This window comes from Arachis hypogaea, chromosome 16, assembly GCF_003086295.3.
Source record: "Arachis hypogaea cultivar Tifrunner chromosome 16, arahy.Tifrunner.gnm2.J5K5, whole genome shotgun sequence".
NCBI lineage: Eukaryota > Viridiplantae > Streptophyta > Magnoliopsida > Fabales > Fabaceae > Arachis > Arachis hypogaea.
In genome coordinates, this window is record NC_092051.1 from 29,478,323 (window position 1) to 29,498,557 (window position 20,235).

Sequence of the window (20,235 nt, forward strand, 5' to 3'; positions counted from 1 at the left end):
TTTCAATACTAATGTTAAAACTTAGCATAGAAGCCTAACACGCCATCTTTCTCCTCCGTACCGTTTAACTGTACTCGCCTACTCGGTCACACTCATCAACTGTGACCTCTGATCTTCTTCTTCAACTTTCTTTCTCTCAAGTGTCAAGTCTCAACAGACTAGGAAGAGAGAGAGAGAGAGAGAGAGAAAATGGCAACGATGTGGAATTCTTTATGCGTGGCCAATGGCACTCTCTTCAACTCTTCTTCTCCACTTCTTCCTCTTCGTTTCAATTCTAACTCCAACCTTCGATTTCGCCGCGCCACAATCACAAGCATGTGCGTTCCTGAAAACGACGTCGTTGTGATCGGTTACGGAATGACTACAGTTGACTTCTTGGCCACCGTTGACTCTTTTCCGAAGCCCGACGACAAGGTCCGCACCACCTCCTTCAAGGTGATCTTCACTCCACTCATTCATTGCTCTTTCAGTCATCCTGTCATTTGCATCTGAATATGCTTGCATTTTTTTTTTATAGGTTCAAGGAGGTGGCAATGCCGGCAACGCCTTAACCTGCGCCGCAAGACTCGGCTTGAAGCCTAAGCTCATCTCCAAGGTCGGCGACGATTCCCAAGGCCATGCTATTCTCAACGAGCTTCAGCGCGACGCCGTCGACACCTCCTTTGTCCTGGTGCTAGCAACAATTCATAGATCGGAGTGCTTCTGTTCATTTTATCTTAGCAGGCTATTGTTCCGTAATCCTTATTTATATGTGGCTTCTTCTGAGTTGAATTTAATTTTTTTTTCTCCATCAATTTTCCAGGTATCAAAGGGTGGTAGTTCCGCGTTTTCGTATGTTCTAATCGACAACCAGACGTAATGCTCTTTGCTTATCTGCTTGTTTGTTTGTGTGTTTATTTTGCAGATAACATTCTTCTTTTTTCATTCACCGTGTTCTGAACCCAAAATTTCGCTTAGAAGTATTTTCCTGTTTATGAATATTTGTGTAAGTGTACTTTTAGAACATTTGCCACCTCCCTCTTGGTATTGTATATCAATTCTTTCATCACATTAAGATGCTTAGTAACTCTGCTAGTTTTCCAAATGCAGCTAGGAGCCTGAAGTGTGTTTTTGTTGATAATACTTTTGTTTTCTATTTACTTTTTTAGTTTTTTAAAGTGAAATACAATTAACAGAGTGTATGGCTTAAAGTTATCCTACGATTTGAGTTAATTGTCTGTAATTTTTAATTAAAACTTTCAGAAAAACTCGGACTAGTATTTACACCCCTGCACATCCTCCCATGATGCCAGATGATCAATCCCAATCAACCTTATTATCTGCATTTAATGAAGCAAGATTAGTGTATTTTGATGGACTGACTACCGATACTGCTCTATTCATTGCACAAGAGGTAATCACGATCTTACTTTTGCTTTGAGTTTCTTCACTGTAGCATGATAAAAGTTTTCCAGGTATGCATTCTGGTGAATGATAAATAATGCTTAATGCAGTTAGTCTGCATGACCATAGGTGAAATTTAGAAAGTGATCATTAGGAACAATTTGGAACTCTTTTGTTAAAATTTGATTTTTGATATACTAACATGGACTTAACTGCTGAATTTTCAAATGCAGGCCGCTCGAAATAAGATACCGATTTTAGTTGAGGCCGAATCACCTAAGGAAGGATTGGATGAGCTTCTGAAACTTGCTGACTTTGCTGTATGCTCTGCAAGGTTTCCTAAGGTAATACAAGCACTTGTTTCTCATCTGTTCTCATTTACTCTGCATACAGTTTGAATTGGTTTGGACTGGTAATTTTGGATTGGTTTTGGTAGTAGAATTTATAGAAAATGTTTATCTTTTCAGCACCCAAAAGATGGAGACCTGTGTGTTTGGACTTACTCTTCATGGTTTTTACAAAATGCTCCTCTTCTCAGCACCATAATATATATATTTCCTGATTTGACTCCTTCATTATGCATTTAGATTTCAACTCGTTGCTGTATTATGTGTCAATATGCTCATTCAATTTTTTGTGGTGTAGTTTATTCTGGATATATCATTTTTATGTGTTGTTAGGCTTGGACACATGCATCATCTATCCCAAGTGCACTGGTTTCCATGCTTTTAAGATTGCCAAATATCAAATTTGTGATTGTGACTTTGGGTGAAGATGGATGTCTAATGTTGGAAAGAAGTGCAAACGGTGAATACAAAACTGGCCTTTTCTTGTTAATGTTTTAATTCCTCAGAGGGTAGTATATTGCATTGAATTGCATTTTTTTTCCTTCGAGCAAAATGTTAACTTGGAAAACACAATGCTCATTTTGGCAGAGGATGCTGATACAGAAGAAAATGATATAGATTGTTTCTTTGAATCCTTATATGAAAGGAAGGATGATAGCTTGGCTGTCCCAACCTGTATATCGTCGGTAAAATATTGTGGAATTTAAAACTTATACAATTTTTGTTTCATTACGAAGATATATTCCTAGATGCAATTGAATTAGAGCTTATCAGCTTAGTAATTTAGATCTTTGAGGGTTATTGATGATGTAAAAGCTTGTCAATTTGACAATCGAGGATCTCTGGTGGTGGAGCATCCCAACATTCCCCAGAGCAACCAAATTTCATCACTTAACCACAATTATTTGAGTTTTAGCTTAGAAGATTCAATCCAAACAAAGCATTGAAGTAAAACCACATGCTTGAATATATCTTACAACTTTGGTTATTTGGCATGAGATACATTAGAAGGAATCACTGCATTGATGCATGAAGTACTTTTCAAAAGCATTGGAAGAAATCATGTAGATGATTTTCCCAGGGGGTGAAAAAATTTAGAGCAAACGGAAGAGGGACAGTTTGTGGAAGATTCTTTCTTGGAACAGCAGAGAGGATACCGGATGGTGAGCTGATTGATACAACTGGTGCTGGAGATGCATTTATTGGTGCTATTCTTTATGGTAGGTATAGTCACTGATGCGACTAAGCTCAGATTAGCAGATGCACATAAGAGCTCATATTTTTTACTCAGTTAAATGACACAATTGGTGTCTTGCTGTGTTTCAAATTATTTGTAAAATACTTAGTTATGCTCTGACTTCTTTTGTAGCAATCTGCACAAACATGGAACCAGAGAAAATGTTACCATTTGCTGCTCAAGTGGTAAGCTACGCCAAGATTATACAAAATAAACTTTAAGTGGCATTCAAAAGTTAAAGTCAAAGCAAGGGAATTGGACTATGAAGTTTCTTTTTATATTTTTTTCATGGTGTTTATTGCAGGCAGCTGCCAAGTGTAGGGCTTTGGGAGCTAGAACTGGTCTTCCATATCTGGCAGATCCACGCCTAGCAGCCTATTTATGCTAGAAGCATATGGCCTTTCCATTCTCTGCTGTTGGAATGACAGTGATTGATGTGTGTTTTTATTCATATATTGCAAGTTGCAACATGTTCCTTATACTTTGTACATAATCATAATAAGAGCCTTGGACGAATAAGGTTTAGAGACTTTACCATGGAATTAGAAGTGATTTCTTTTTGTTCCCTTCCGTTTTTTCAGGCATTCACCAATCATCGTGTGGTTTATGATCTCATTCCCCCTCCTCTGAATGTGAGTATTAGAATTAGAACTGAGTTGGTCTAATTACTTTAAAAAGCTAGTTTAGGAAGTAGGAGGCAAGTCTGTAAAAAAATGACCAAAAAGCATCTTTTAGGTAGCGTTTGTTTTTAGAGACATGGACAGCACATCTTTAAAAAGTGTTTGAAAGCAAAGACATGGACACTAAACATATTGTTTCCGAGACAGTCTTTTATATTTTTGTGTCCACTCTTTTACGAATGACAATGATAGACACAGAATTTGGAAGAGGGACGCTGATTTTTTTTTATGATTTTTTTTCTTTTTTGTCCATAAATATTTTTTAGGGTAAAGTATATTTTTTGTCCCTAAAGTTTGGCAAAAATTTCAAAAATACCCCTAAGTTTTATTTTGTTTCAATTTTGTCCCAGAAATTTTCGATTTGCATCAAATATACCCTAAACGGCTAAATTTTCAAAAAATTTAAGACTAATCTAACAATAATACATGAAAATTATGCTTGATTTGCTTGTGTTGAGGGTTGTTCTTATGATATTGTTGTTGAATTGATCTTAAATTTTTTGAAAAATTAGCTGTCAGGGGTATATTTGATGCAAATCGAAAACTTTTGAAACAAAATTGAAACAAAATAAGACTTAGGGGTATTTTTGAAACTTTTGTCAAACTTTAGGGACAAAAAGTATACTTTACCCTATTTTTTATTATTCTATTATTACCCCCTTCTTATTTTTCCTAATTTGCGTTGTTCTCAGGAAGGTCTCCATACTCTTTCTCTATCTCTACGTTCTTCTCCTTTCTCTTTTTTCAGTTATTCTATCTTTTTTGTAGAAATTTTTATTGGGTTGGATAATTTCTTTTTTCTTATCGTTCTTACTTCAATATCATTTTAACCTTATATTATATTATTTGATTTGTAATAAAAATAATAACAAAAATAATTAGTCTTGAGACTTTTGAAAGATAAATATTATTAAGGTAAAATTGATCTTTTAAAATGCTAAAAAATAATTTATAAGTTGTAATTGATTTTATATAATTTTAAAAAAAATCAATTTTTTGAAAAGAAAAATCAATTTTTAGATAAAAAAAAATTTGGTTTTCTAAATAAAAATAAATTTTATGTGCAAAAATTAATTTTTTCATGTAAATACGGATTCTCTTTTAAAACTGATTTTGTATTTAAAATTAAATTTGGCTTATTATCCTAAACAAAATTTTTAATTAATCAAACTCAGATTTATTTTTTTGTTAATATTAACCATATGTATTCCTATTTGGCTTATTATTCTAAACGAAAATTTTAATTAATCAAAATTAGATTTATTTTTTTTGTTAATATTAATCATATGTATTTCTACATATTAATAATAAATTTAAAAATAAAATAATTATATTTATAAATTTTATTTTAATATAAATAATATTATATAATTTTTTATTAAAATTTTTGGCCATTTCAAACATTTTTTCAAGTTCTTATTGTCTGTTTCATTCTCTATTAAATTAATTTGTACCAAAAAATTTGAAATCACATGGCTATTTTAGTCATTTCATATAATATTTTAGTCTTGTCTATATGTATTCAAACATAATACTGAACACTACATTACTGTCTTGTACATCATATCCAAACACAGTATACAAAGAATAATTTTGAGTGTCATATTGTGTCCTGTCTCTAAAAATAAACGCTACCTTAGAGTCTTAGAGTAAAACAAAAGAGGTTGCCAAGATTATTGACTGGCCGTTTAAAAACTATGAGGAATAGCTTGGTGTTTGATTTTATTAGTTGTTGATGATAATGCAGGGATAACATCAGAACTAGAACTGTATATAGTTTGATTAATCTAAAAACCAAATTTATTTTTTGGTTAACCAAAAATTTAATTTGGTTAATTAATCAAATTGGTTTTATATGATAAAATTGGTTATTAATTGGTTATAAAATTTAAAAATCGGTTTTTAATCGGTTATAAAAAAATTGATTTTGAAAAAATAATTGGTTTTAGAATAGAAAAATTGGTTTTTGGAAAAATAAAACCGATTTTTGGACAAAAAACCGGTTTTTTAAAATATCATTTTTTTAAATTTGCTTTTAGTTTTGGTTAACCGGTTAAAAACTAGTTTTTTTAAATTTAGTTTTGGTTAATCAATTTTAAAAAATATGAATATGATTTTTAAAATTATTTTGTTAAATTGGTTAACCAAAATGTGGTTATGATTTTTTAACCGATTAACCACATTTTGATTTTTTTATGTACATCCCTAATCAGAACATTAGACATGTTTTTTTGTTATTTATTTCCTGCTGTTTTTTTTTTTTTTTGTGGTATGTTTTATTTTGTTGTGATTAGGATTTTTTTAAAAAATATATTTTTAAATTATTTATTTATTTATTTTGTACTGAGGGGTCAAAGGGCCAAAAAATAAAGTACGTAAGTAATTGAAAAAAGAATATTCCTTTTTCATTGATGAGTTTTAGCCTGGACAATTAAAGTTAATAATAAATCTGGTCTATTTTCTGTAAATGTCGACAAAAAAAAACCTGTAATGGAGTGTAATTGTAATATCTTTGAGTTTTATCTGAACTATACTCTTACTTTTTCTTTGATTCTTTCTCTTCCTCTCTAGCTTGGTATTGATTATGTTGTCTTGGGAGTAAGATCTTTTAACCGAGCAGTTTTTTTCATGTTGACGTACTTCTCAGCTCACTCCTGTATTTTGTACAAAGAAGTCGGGTGTCTCTTTAATAATATATGTTGGCCAATAGTTCCTTATGTGATATGCCAAAATTATCATCCCATTTTTCAGATACATAGACATTTATCCCAGTATCATAGTAATCAAGGTCATCACTAAGAAATTCTTTGTTTAAAACGATTTAATGGCCTTTAACATATGAATGAATATTTTTATCATGATACAACATATTAGCTCAAAACTATTAGGCTAATGTAATATTAAAATATGATTGAGCTTTTTCATGAAAAGTGATAGTTTTATCAGGTGATATGTTAATATTAGTGTGATCATGTACTATGTAGGATTTTTAGTCAATGTTGTTAATATTATTGTATCCCAAATTTTTACAAATGGATGATTTTGTGGTCCTTATTTTTAAAGGATAACAAAGGTGTGCTTGTATATATTGATGGGAAGGTTGAGATGTTTTTCAAGATGGATATTGATAATATTAACTTCTTTGATCTGGAGACCTTATTCAAGAGATTAGGCTACCATGATTATAAAGTTATGTACTGGTTTGACAGCACTGTATCTGACCTGGAATCTGGACTGCATCCTATTAAAGGAGATGTAGAAATTAACGAGTTACGAGAGAATAAGATGAAGAATAGAGAGATAGATGAGTTTTATCTGTAGTTTGATTACCATATCTTGGATGTTTCACTGTCTAATTCAGACTTTGACATTGAACATGATGAAATTGCTGATAGATCCTCAAGTGATTATGGTTATGAGAGCACGGAGGACGAGCCATACGAACCACCTCCACTAGGATTTGAGGATGATGATGACAGTGAAGAAGATTGTGTTATTGTTATAGAAAAGAGTGCCCATAAGAGTTATGTGGATAGGAAGTGTAAGGAAAAGGCACCCAAGAAGACTATAAAGAAGAAGAAAAGCAATAATATGGGTGGACCACAAAGTACTGCAAAACCCAATTTTTCTGAGCCTAGCTCTCGTACAAGGTCTAGAACTGGTGGACCACAAAGTGGTGCAAGGCCCAATGCTACTAGGCCTATTTCTGGTGCAAGTTTTAGAGATGGTTGTGGGCCAAATTCTGCTCCAAGGTTCACACCATTTCAGCCCAATTCTGATCCAAAGTCGACACTATCTAAGCGAAATTCTGGTAGACCAAATCCTCATAAGCCAAGTCCAGTGCCAGAAAGTGTTAATGAGAATGATGAATGGAAGGATGGTGAAGAAGAAAAAGAGGATCTTGTCTTTGAATATGAATCTGAAGAGTTGCTAATCCCTGAGAGTTCTGAGGATGAGAAAAAACATTATGAATTTTTACAATTTAATAAAGGAGCTGATTTTGGAGAAATATATTTTCAGTTGGGCATGGAGTTTTCAATAATTGAAGTTTTCAAAAATGCACTTAAATATCATGTTATATATGAAGGTAGGAAGATTAGGTATGTTAAGAATGATCAAAGGAGGGTAAGATGTGATTGTGTTCATGGAGTGGAAAGAGTAAAAAAGCCAAGAAAACAGAAGAAAGACAAAGGGGGAGGTGACTCTGCTATCTCAAAAGAATCTAATGAGCCTAATTCTGCCTCTAATTCATATAATCTTGAGAATTATGTTGATATTGATGATGGAGGGAATGGTGAAACTAATGCCGAGAAGGCTGCTGATGCCTCTATGGATAAAGAAGGTTCTAACTCTACTAATGTTAAAGCTTCAAATGATCAAAGCTTGGTTCTACGTGATGGAATTGGAGGAACTCAACCTCCCAATACTCACAATGTGCGAAGAACTACGATGATACATTATGAGGAGGATGACCAAGTATAAGATGGTTTTATCAACACATACAGGCATTGACTTAGCACCTGTGCAACAGAAGAGACTTGATGATCTTGTGAAGGATGTTAGGTATTGGTTTTCAGTTTGGGTTGGTGATGATGAGTGCAAAATCTTTGAGGTTCAACAGGGATCTAAGAAGCTATCTGTACACTTAGGCCAAAATAAGGGCACGTGTAATAATTGGCAACTCACAGATCTTCCTTGTGTTTGCTGCCATTGTTAGGAGATGAGATCGCCCTGAAACATATGTTCACCCCTTGCTGAATATGGGTGCAATTAGAGCCACATATCAGTATTGTGTTCAACCCGTTAATAGTGACGAGTATTGGATTAAGACAGGTTTGATGAGTCCAATTCCACCAACCATAAAAGGCCTTTTGGTCGCCCAATACAGAAGAGAAGAAAAGATCCTAGTGAAAATGAGGCTGATGGAACAAAAACTAAGAAGAGATTTAGAGTTACTTGTAGTAAGTGTCGAGAATCAGGACATAACTTCAAGATTTGCAAAGGAGCTCCAGCCTCAGGGAGAAAAACTGCAAAGTCGAAGAAAATAAATAGAAATCAGGAGGTGGAGGAGATTCAACTAACATAATCTACCCCACAGCCACAGATGATCATTTCTTATTTTAGTTGATGAGATTTTTATATTTTTTAAAAGTTGATGGGGACTAAATCTAACTCTTTAAGAAATAGTTAGGGACTAACTTGTCTTTTTAAAAGTCGATGAGGACTAATCTGGTTATATTTGACATGTTTATTTGGTTGCAGAATAGAGTTTCTAGTGGTTCCCAGCCACACTCATCTGCTAATACTAGAAATCCAACCCGTAATTTGGTTAGTTTTATGTACATCATTCAATAATATGCGTTAACCATAACTCTAGATTATAGGAGATTGCTTGACTTATGTTGTATAATGCTTGTCTTTCAGCAAGCAACCACCAATGTTAGACCCATTATTCTAACGGTGCCAATTGAAAATATCATAGGACTAGCCACTAGTTTAGTAAGTTTAGAATGCCTTTACTCAAATTTCTTTCATATGCTTCTTATATAGTTACAACATTTGAGATACTGTCATTGATGTTGTTTTAATTTACAATTTCAACCCACTACAAACAATATGGCCAGAGCAAAATAACCTGTTGTGAGGCCACACCAACCTGGACCAAGCTTTCCACTAACTACTTTTGGCACTCCATCACCCATCCCCCCACATAATCCACAGATTCAGCAACACCATGGAGTCTCCCTAGAAACAATGACTGCTGTAAGCAAGGGCACTGCTTCCAAGATGTTTCAGTTCATTCCAAACCCATAATTCAAGCACCCAAGGAAAAAGCGATCTACTTGAAAAGTCATCTAGCTGTCGATTTTATTTTTTGAAAAAAACTAATAACATGTTTGTCTTTTATGTGTTGTGTTACTTGATGTGATTGGATAAACTTGAATTTGTCTTTTGATCAGAGATGTATAATACTCTATTAGGAGTTCATGCACTACTGCATGATTAACTTTGGTTGGCATTTTGATTGTTCATCCAGCGAACCAATTTGTTTAAAACTTATGTTTAGGTACAAAACCTTTTTAACGGTGGTTAATTAATCTAATCTGTTATATGTGTTACTTTATCTTTTAGAAATTTTTCCTTCAAATAAGTTTCATTTCATTCAAGACAAAACAAATAACAACTAAATTAGACATTTTCAACATTATTCATTTGACTAAATCTAGGCCCTTACACTTACAAAACAACAATGGCTACTACTAGTGTCAATATTAACACTGCAAAGACAACGATAACAAACACTATACTAGTACATCTACTTTTGCATTCAATCTTTGGGGCACTATTTTGATGAACCTCTAACATGTCGACTCTGCTTTGCAGCTCCATGAGTTTTTGTTGCACTTTATTAGCAGTAGCACACAACGAACCAACATTAGCAACATCAACACCACCCAACATAACATCTTCCACAGCACCATGATTATTCTTGATATTAATAATCGAGTAGTGCTAGGGAGCCAATGGTCTAAGTGTACAATATGTACAATGGGCTAAATCTTTGGTTTATGAATTAAATGAACATCACTTATACTATGCAGAATAACCATCCGGATACCAAGGATAACTATCCGGATACCAGGGATAATAAACATCTCATGTTATAAAAAGTTAATTTTGGGTTCACCAAGGTTCGAACTCTTGACCTTCCGCATCTGGAACTCTTATACCATGTCCTGAAACCACTCATCCCAAAAGCGTAACCTGACAGGATAACGTAACACTAATAATGATATCTCTAATACTCCCTAAACCTTCATTGTACACATTGTACGCTTAGGCCATTGGCTCCCTAGACTTTCTCTTAATAATCAGGTCAACCCATGCAAAGAACTTATAGTGAAAAAGCCTTTCCTGTTAATCACAAGAACACCTCACTCAAACAACTTACTTATACATGGAAATCAACAAAAATTGAAGCTGCAATTTACCTTGTATAGCGGGCATCCGAAAAACAACTTCCCAGAATTTTCTGGAGTCCTTGAAATGAAGATTACAGCATATAAACCACATAGCATTTGGGTGTTCTCTTTTTATCGTTTCAACTTTTCTGATGTTACTATTATCAACATGCCCGAAATCACTACAGTTAGAACCACCATGTCTTCCACGGCGATTCGAACATGATGAACTTCCTTTGCTTGGAGTCATTCCACTTGAAATTGGGGTTTTAGAACCACAATGATGATGATGATGAACAAATATGGTTTCAACAGAGTATCTTAGGCTATCCTCCGCACGCATCGTTTTGGAACTAAAAAACGATGTCGTTCCTAACATAAGCACAAGAACTGTATTGTCCATTTCGATACACGTGACACTTAATGGCCACGTGTATACTTAATGCTCTACATAGACGACTTCCGTCCGTCACTAACGGACAAATTTGAACGAGGAACGGATTCGACAAACAACAATAGCCTCCGGGAACTTAATTGGGTATTTAAAAGGGTTAGGGACTAAAGTGTCCATCACAAAAATCATTGGAGACCGAATTGGATAATTATTCAATTTTTTTCTAAACACCCTCCATGCGATGCCATTTTATTATGAATGAAAAAAACCTAATTCAACAGCACCCCGAAACCATCCCCAACCTCACCTCACTCTGAGACACGCTCTCACCTCTCTCACTCACCTCACCGTCGCTGCCGGTCGTCACTCGCCGCCGAAGCTCCGCTCTCTTGAATGATAAGGTACTCTCTCCGCCTTTGTTCAAATCCTCAACTTAACTATGTTGCAGCTTAAGTGAAGTCTGGTAGTGCCGTGAATGAATGCAGATAGATATAGGTGAAATAATGAAATAAAGATTTAAATATGCGCATTGGAGTTTTGTGTTTTGTCTCATGAAATGATCTTTGTTGTTTTGTCTCATCAACTGATCTCGGGTTTAATTAGTTTACTCTGAGATCAAAGTTGTTGCATTTTGTTATGACTTACCAACTTTTTTTAATTGCTTTTTTTTTTGTGAGTTTTGCTTGGAGTAATTGTTTTGGTTGATGTGAATTTTATTAGTAGATGTAAGGTTAATTATCTTTCCAATAATAGTACTTTTGGTTGTTAATATGGTTTGAAAGTGGGAAGGGGTGAAAGCTCTGTCACTGGTTTTGCTTCTTAATCATGATGCTATTTTTTGTGTCTGCTGCTGCCGCAATTGTTGATTCTGGTGTTGATACATTATCAAATTTGACAATACTAGTTATTCAACACTAATTATTTTCTATTGTACAGAAAAATGAGACCTGTGAAAACTTTTTGTGTAGGTACTAAAAATTTGTACTATGTGTTTGTTGTGCATAGTTATTTTTAAACTATGAACTGGCCATAGAATGGCATTTGATGACATGGTTGTAGCTGTTCTGCTTGCTTGTAATGCTTTTGTTCTCTATTTGTAAGCATGGATGCGCTGCTGTTACGATAAGTGGAGGTCATGTCACCACACATTTCATCTTTTCAGTTGAAATGACTTTAATGAACTTTGCTTTAGAAGTTTAATGGAATTGGGTGTTACCCTTATGTTCTTTTAGTATGTAGTAGAGTCTGTCCACTCTCAATTCTAAATTCTCAAGTACGATGTCTGAAATAGTAGTTCCCATTCAATAATACTTGATTGCTTTTTTTAGTTTATTATTATAAAATTAGTTATTTTGTATAAAAAAACATGAATGTTTGCCTATACTGTTTATTAAAATCTAATATAATAGATGGTGATGGATGTTGTTGATACGGTTATTTTAAAGATGCTTATGGTGTATATGCTATAGTATTTGCCTAGACATTTTTTATGGTTTGGAGCATGGTTCTGAAAATTGAACCGAATCGGCCAGTTCAACCGGAAAAATCAGGAACCGGTCACCTAATTGGTCCGGATAAGGTCAGAAATCAGCTAGTAAAAAATCGGTGAAAAAACCGGTCAAACCGGCAGTTAACCGATGAACCAGGAGAACCGTCCGATTTTTTCACGGTTTATTGGTTTGAAAATTAAACTTCAAAACGGCGTCGTTTTGAAGAAAAAAAAAAGAGAAAAGGGCTATCTTCAGTTTCTCTCACCCTCTCACCCTCCGACAGGCCACAGCCCCTCATCGCCGTCGCACCTCTCCTCCATCGCCGTCGCGGAGCTCCGCTCCTCCATCGTAGTCGCCCAACTCGCCACCTCCACCGTCGCACCTCTCCTCCATCGCCGTCGCCCAGCTCCCCACCTCCACCGTCGTCGCCCAGCTCTCCTCCATCACCGTCGTCGCCGAGCTCTCCACCTCCACCGTCGCACCTCTCCTCCATCAACGTCGCCCAGCTCCCCACCTCCACCGTCGTCGCCCAGCTCTCCACCTCGCCCAGCTCGCCGGTAATACTCTGCCTTCCACCTCGGTTCATGTATGCGGGCATGATTCTGTTCATGGTTCTGTTCTTGTTCCTGTTCTTCTCTATCACAGAAAACATGTTGCTCTCTGTTCATGTTCCTTTCTGTTCATGACTTCATGTTTATCTTTGATGTTTCTGTTCCTATATCTGTTTAATTTTGATGCTTCAATTTTTTGCTGCTTAAATTGGGCTAAAGTTGAATTTGAAGATAACCAAGATTGCCTTAATCTTTTTGAAAAGCTACATATCTTCCTTGCCCATTTTTTCTCTGTAATATTCTGTAGTGTTTGATATTCATATTATGGAGGATAAGATTGAATCATGCTAAATCAGTAAATCCTAATAAAAGTGAGCAAATCTATTGGACAAAGCAGGGCAAATTGTGTTCCTTAATAATAACGATTAAGAAAGTAATCTGTATTGTTTTGACAGCAATAGTCTGCCTGTCTATGTGTGTGTGTCCTGGATGAAATTTGGTGTTGCTAATAGCCTAATATCTTTCTATTCTTTGTTGTGGAAATTTGCCATATCTGATTAGAAAACTCCTTGTTTGTGTATAGAAACCATAGGGATAGTCCTTGTTTGTGTATAGAAAGTTAGTAATTGTATCTTTTGAATGTAGAACACTAGTTTGTCATTATGTACATCTTATTTTTTGTTTAATTATAAACTTTGATGTTTGAAATTGTTTGTGAACCTCTAATCTTAAGTAATGGATAAATTATTATGTGAAATATTAAATTTTATTAAGTTATAAATTATTGAATTTTATTAAGTTTAATAATTTTATTTAATATTTAATTAAACCGGTTGAACCCCGATTCAACTCTGGTCGAACCAGCAAATCATTGAACCAGTAACTTTACCGGTTTATTGACCGGTCCGGTTCTCGCAACCTTGGTTTGGAGTATTGAGATCAGGTTTTCTAATATAAATATGTTATAGGTTAGGCAAAAATGGTAAAAAAATTGGCTTTATAATAGCAAAAGAGGCTAAACTGGTTTTTAAATTGTCAAAAATTAGTTTTTAAGTTAAAATTGATTTTGTTTAACGATTTTTTATTTTTATAAATTAAATAAATGTAATAATTATCAAAATAAATAATTTAAAAAATATTTACCAAAACAAATTATCAAAATAAAAAATATTTTTATTATCGACACGTGTTTATGTCTTTATCTCTGTAAACGAGATATACTCGTTAATCTCGTTTATACGGTAAACGAGATATATATATATTTTTAAAAAAATTGAAATAATAAAAAATATTAATAATATTAATAATCAAAACTTTTGACATGCAATTAGTACATAAAAATGTTGGTAGAAGAGATTAATACGTTTATTTGGAAACTATTAAATTGTCTATTATTAATACGGTTACCTTTTTTCTAACTACCTACTGTTTAAAAATTTAAAATATAATTTAAATACACGTAATTTATTTAATGACCTAGTTAGTGCCTGTTCAGCCGCTTTTCTATTATTTTTAAGAAATTAATTTTATTTTTTTAATATATTATTCGTTCTTCAAATTTATTAGATCACTATTTTTTTATTTTAATATTGACGTAATCTTATTTATATCATATTTTAGTATTTGTGTTAATATATTATTCACCCTTTAAATTTGTCAAATAAGTATTTTTTTTTCATCATTTCAAAATTAACGTAGCCTTAGTTATATGATATTTTGTTAAAATTAAAATTACTATAAAAAAATTTTAAAATGCTAAATTATAAAAACACACATTAAAGATATGTATATGTTATCGGAAAAAGATATAGTTAAAAAAATGACAAAAATGTTATCCTAATTTAATATCAATAATTATAAAAAATTATTCAATAATTAAAAAATAAATTATAAAAAAATAAAATATTTTAAGTTATTTAATATTTGTAAGAAATATAAAATAAATAAATTTAAATTAAAAAATAAGAAAAAAGAATTATGTTGTTATTATGTGTAATAAAATCAAGATAAAAATTTATTAACATTATTTACAAATTAATTATTTATATATTAAATTTATTTATTTTCTCAATCCTATTTAATTTGAAGCAAATTTAAAAATTTAAATTCAAAACCCACTTTATCTTTATGCATAATTTTAATAGATAAAAATATTTATTTCTTTAATCTTATATTGAACATATTTAATTATCTTTAATTTTATTATTATTTTTAAGTTATTAATTTTTATTTTGATTATATCATCTCATCATATCCAGGGACGGACCCAAGCATACAAATGAGGGGCACTTGCCCCCATGATTTTTTAATTTTTGTTTTAAAAGATATAGTTATATATAATATGCCCTCACTTTAAATTTTAAATGACCCCACTACAAATAAAATAAATTCAATTAGCTAAAGTTTTAAATTTATTTTTTTATTTTTTTTATCATTTTGACTATTATTTAACCTAATCAAATTTAATTATTGTACCGTCAGTTCTTTATTCTCTTAAACACTCTTCTTATTTTTATATTTTCAACCTTCTTTTTCTATTCCTTGTCTAATGGTCATCTTCTCTTCATCAAAAAGTAAATTTTAAATTCTCCAATTTTTTTATATAGCTCTCCATGACTCTATGTATCTTTCAATTTCATTATTTTTCTTTTTGATATTTTCAATTGCATTTTTTAATTCAAACAATTATAGTTTAGGTATCAATCTAATATTTTATTTTTTTCGTGACTTTATATCTTTTATTTTATTCTCGATTTATTCATCCTTATTACTTATTTTTTATCTTTTGTTCTAATATATGTACCTATGTTGCATATAAAATTTTAAAATGAACTGATTAATTTACTAATTTAAAATATATTTTTTATTTTTAAAAATAATGATAAAAAATATTTTAATTATAATATATAATTAAACAGATACATAAAATATTTTATCTAATATTATATCAAAATTAAATTAAAAAATATATAACAAATTTAATTATTTTAAAAAATAAAAAATTATAAAAATTATGTTTTTATTATTTTATATAAACATACTTTTTATATAAAGATTTAATTTTTCTAGTATTTATATATAATTCTAATTTCAAATTATAAATACTAATGTATTATTATGCGCTAATATGCCAGTTAATTCAGTCTTTTATTATTAAATGTGTATAAAAAGATTAGTTAGGATAATAAGTTATCTATAATTTAATTAAAATATTTTAATTTTAAATTTTAGAAATAAAAAATATTTTTTATAAATTATATATAATAAATAGTATTTTAATAATAAAAGTGTTCGCTAACTCTTTTAAATTTTTATATCTCCATATAATTAATAATATTTAACAAAATATATATATATATATATATATATATATATTTTTTTTTTTTTTTTTGCCCCCACTCCTAAAATTTTCTGGATCCGTCACTGATCATATCATACACTATTATTTTTTTATTATTTTTTTACATGTATAACTATTATTATTTTGTCGTCATTATTATGTTGCCTTGTTTTATTCCCCTCCCTTTTTTTCTTCTTCTATTAACCCCAACCACAATCAATTACCACCATATCATTATCACAACTCTTATTTTTGTTTATCACTTTGATCCATAACTATCTATTGTGTTAACTTTTAAATTGTTAAAGAATTATTTTCTTATTTGATTTAGATATCTGTATGTATAACTATTATATAGATAGTTAGATACTTATTTTTCATAGTTGCTTTTTAAATCATATTTTATCATTTTAAGAAAAAATTAAGATATCAAGCATTCAAAAATTTTGTATTGAATAATTAAATAAAAAAAAATTATAAGTTATTTAATTTTTTAATATCTAGAATAATTAAATTTGAATTAATTTAGGTATAATACTAAAATTATTATGTTGTTATTATGTGTAAAAATGAAAATAAATATTTATAAATATTTATAAATTTATTTATTACCCAATTTTATTTAACTTGAAGCTGATATAAAAATTTATATTTAAATCACTCTTTCTCTTGCATAATTTTAATGGTTAAAAAACTTTTATTTCTTATAATTTTATATTTAACATTTTAAATTATCTTTAATTTTATTATTCTTTTAAAATTTAAAATTTTTATTTTTATTATTCTTTTTTCTTACCATTATCTATCCACATGTTCATCGTTGGCTCACCACCCCTCTTATATTACCTTGTTCTCTCTTCCTTCTTCTATTTTTATTCTCCTTCTACGTTCTCTTCAATCGTAATCAGTTACCACTATATATTAGTTCGTAATTATTACACTCAAAAGTGAATACTACTTTAAAAATAAAGTTAAAAAAAATCTCGTAACTCTTATGTGAATTATCTACACTCCTATAAATATAACGAAGAAGCAAATTTAATTTTTTTTGAGTATTTTTTTTGTTATCTAATGCATACAAAGTCACATATTTTCATTTATGATTAAAAGTTAAAAATTAAAATTAAATTATATTAGTACTTTTTGGTTTAATAAAATTAAAATAAAGTACAAACATAAGGATAAAAACTAAAAAAAAAAAGATGGATCTAAAAAAAGATAATGTTAAATTTTATGTCATTATATATGAGAATATTGATTTATTTTATTATATTCAATTTTATACCAAATAACAAAAAAGTTAAATTTTATCTCTGTTTTTTATTATTTATTTTACTTATTTATAGTTGTTTGGATTAGACTTTATAATTATTGAGTCATGTTTTCTTTCAACAAAAAAAAAAGTTGTGAAGTCATTTTCATTTTTTTATAGTAGTACATCTATTATATCATGATTTTAATAATTAATCTAAATTTTAAAAAATTGAATAAATTTATATTTATTTTGGTTACATTTAAGAGTTAATTATATCTACTCCTATAGTTAAGAAATAGACTTGACTTTTTCTATAACAAATAATTTTTCAATTATCTAATTTATAAAAAAAGTTCTATCTTTTTATTTATCCTAAAAAGTAAAAATTAAAACTAATATAAATACTTTTTAATTAACAAAACTAAAATAAAACATAAAAATAAACCTTGAATAAAAATAAAAATACAAAATTTTGAATTCCAAAATATAAAATAGTTATAAGATAAAAACTAAAAAAATAGATGCATATAGAAAATGATAATGTTAAATTCTATGTCATTATGTATGAGAACAATAATTTATTTTTATACCAAATAACAAAAAAGTTAAATTTTATGTCCGTTTTTTATTACTTATTTTATTTAACTATAGTTATTTAAATTAGACTTTATATCTATTGAGTTATGTTTCATTCCAACAAAAAATATAGTTATAAAGTTATTTTTTATTTTTCTGTAGGAGTACATTCATTATATCATTATTTTAATAATTAATATAAATTTTAAATAATTGAATAAATATATATTTATGTTGATTCTTGTTAAGAGTGAATTATATGTATTCTTATAGTAAAAAAATAGACTTAACTTTTTTATAATAAGTAGTTTTTCAAATATCTAATTTATAGAAAAGTCCCATCTTTTTATCTATCCTAAAAATTAAAAATTAAAACTAATATTAATATTTTTTTATTAACAAAATTAAAATAAAATATAAAAATAAATCTTGAATAAAAATAAAAATATAAAATTTTGAATTTCAAAATATAAAATGGTTATAAGATAAAAAAAAATACTGAAATATAGTTTTTATGAGATAGTCCACGACTGAACTTAGATGCATGAATATTATATGCAAAATAAATTATGATATATATTAGTATAAAATTACTGTGTAATTTAAAAAAAAAATATTGTCTTGTTAAACTATTTTACTTTTATTCTTTCAAAAGCATATCATCCCAAAAATTCCGCATAAATAATTTATATCCAATAAAAATTTTTAATGAAGTAACGGTGAAAGATTTGTAGAAATTTTTTTATTCAAAATAACTGACGAAAGTACGAATTTTTTTTAATAATAAACATATTTAAACTATTTTACTTTTATTCTTTGAAAATTCGCAACAATAATTTACATCAAATAGAAAACTTTTAATGAAGTTGCTGTTTGAAATGGGTGAAAATTTTTTTTACATTAACTGACTATCGTACAGATATGTTACCTATAACAAATTGAAGATGGTTAGTGGCTCCGTCCATCTCTCTAATTGTAGTTAATCGGATTACTCCTATATTTATAGTTAATCCGTAACTTTACCTGTGCTTGACAATGGAGTTGGAATAGGAGTTGTATTAGTTGATATGGCAATTTATTTTCTTTGTCGAATCATCTCCGATAAGTTGCACGTCTTTTAGCTAAGAGTTGTTGTCGCTTATATTCTATCTTCTTCCCCTAACATATTCTGTTCAAGTGTGTCGACGTTACCATAATTGTTGATTTATTGAAATTTTCATTTCTATTTGTCTATCAGAACATAAGATAAGAAGACAAAAAAAAAATAATTGCAAGTGGAGCAGTTTTTATAATCTTATTTTACGATTGAAAGTGAGCAATTTTTTAAATTTCTCTCACGATTGAAAATGAAGCGGTAACATAATTCTCTTGTGGGTTAATGCAGAATTTAGTACGTAACTAAGTGCGTAATTTTATATTATAAAGATAAGGGTAAATTAAGTAAAAAGAATTGAATACTAAACTCCTCTATCCGCTTTATATATTGTTATAGATATAGTATGAAATTTTTTTTATTTAAATTATATTTTAAATTTTTATGTACTCCCATACAACAAATAAAATTTATATGTACTCTCGTACAATAAACAAAAAAGTACGTAGTAGAGCATGTCCACTCTGAATTATGAATTCTTAAGTACGATGTCCGAAATAGTAGTTCCTATTCAACAAGACTTGATTGCTTTTTTTAGTTTATTATTATAAAACTAGTTATTTTGTATCCAAAAAAATGAATGTTTGCCTATGGTGTTTATTGAAATCTAATATAATAGATGGTGATGGATGTCGTTGATACGGTCATTCCAAAGATGCCTATGGTATATGTTATTCCAAAGATGCCTACGGTGTATATGTTATAGTATTTGCCTAGACATTTTTTATGGTTTGGAGTATTGAGATCAGGTTTTCTAATATAAATGTGTTATAGGTTAAGCAAAAAGGGTAAAAAATTGGCTTTATAATGGCAAAAAAAAGGTTAAATTGGTTTTTTAAATTGTCAAAAATTAGTTTATAAGTTAAA

General features: G+C 29.9%; 1 protein-coding gene and 2 long non-coding RNA genes across 4 annotated transcripts; 2 read left to right on the forward strand and 1 right to left on the reverse strand.

Annotated features, from left to right (window-relative positions):
- The first annotated feature begins 10 nt into the window (after positions 1 to 10).
- LOC112758824 (uncharacterized) lies at positions 11 to 3,533 on the forward strand. Of its 2 annotated transcripts, XM_025807600.3 has the most exons (10): positions 11 to 435; positions 518 to 670; positions 803 to 855; positions 1,243 to 1,393; positions 1,617 to 1,727; positions 2,064 to 2,190; positions 2,319 to 2,416; positions 2,812 to 2,950; positions 3,100 to 3,152; positions 3,272 to 3,533. In XM_025807600.3, exons 1-10 carry the CDS (start codon positions 190 to 192, stop codon positions 3,353 to 3,355), a joined length of 1,215 nt encoding a protein of 404 aa, XP_025663385.1. In that variant the 5' UTR covers positions 11 to 189; the 3' UTR covers positions 3,356 to 3,533. The 2 variants fall into 2 exon arrangements, with proteins under 2 accessions (XP_025663385.1, XP_025663386.1); XM_025807601.3 differs by lacking the exons at positions 2,064 to 2,190; positions 2,319 to 2,416.
- A 6,249-nt stretch (positions 3,534 to 9,782) lies between these two features.
- LOC112758828 (uncharacterized) lies at positions 9,783 to 10,900 on the reverse strand. Its single transcript, XR_011874174.1, has 2 exons — positions 10,640 to 10,900; positions 9,783 to 10,562 (listed from the first exon to the last, which is right to left on the reverse strand). It is a non-coding gene; the product is annotated as an uncharacterized lncRNA (long non-coding RNA).
- A 281-nt stretch (positions 10,901 to 11,181) lies between these two features.
- LOC112758829 (uncharacterized) lies at positions 11,182 to 13,447 on the forward strand. The gene is made up of 2 exons (XR_003179822.3): positions 11,182 to 11,404; positions 12,473 to 13,447. It is a non-coding gene; the product is annotated as an uncharacterized lncRNA (long non-coding RNA).
- The last annotated feature ends 6,788 nt before the right edge of the window (positions 13,448 to 20,235 follow it).

Coding starts and splice junctions, on each gene's coding strand:
- LOC112758824 (XM_025807600.3), top strand. CDS start 190: ATGGCAACGATGTGGAATTCTTTATGCGTGGCCAATGGCACTCTCTTC. Junction 436..517: donor TCCGCACCACCTCCTTCAAG/GTGATCTTCACT, acceptor TTTTTTTTATAG/GTTCAAGGAGGTGGCAATGC. Junction 2,951..3,099: donor TATTGGTGCTATTCTTTATG/GTAGGTATAGTC, acceptor CTTCTTTTGTAG/CAATCTGCACAAACATGGAA.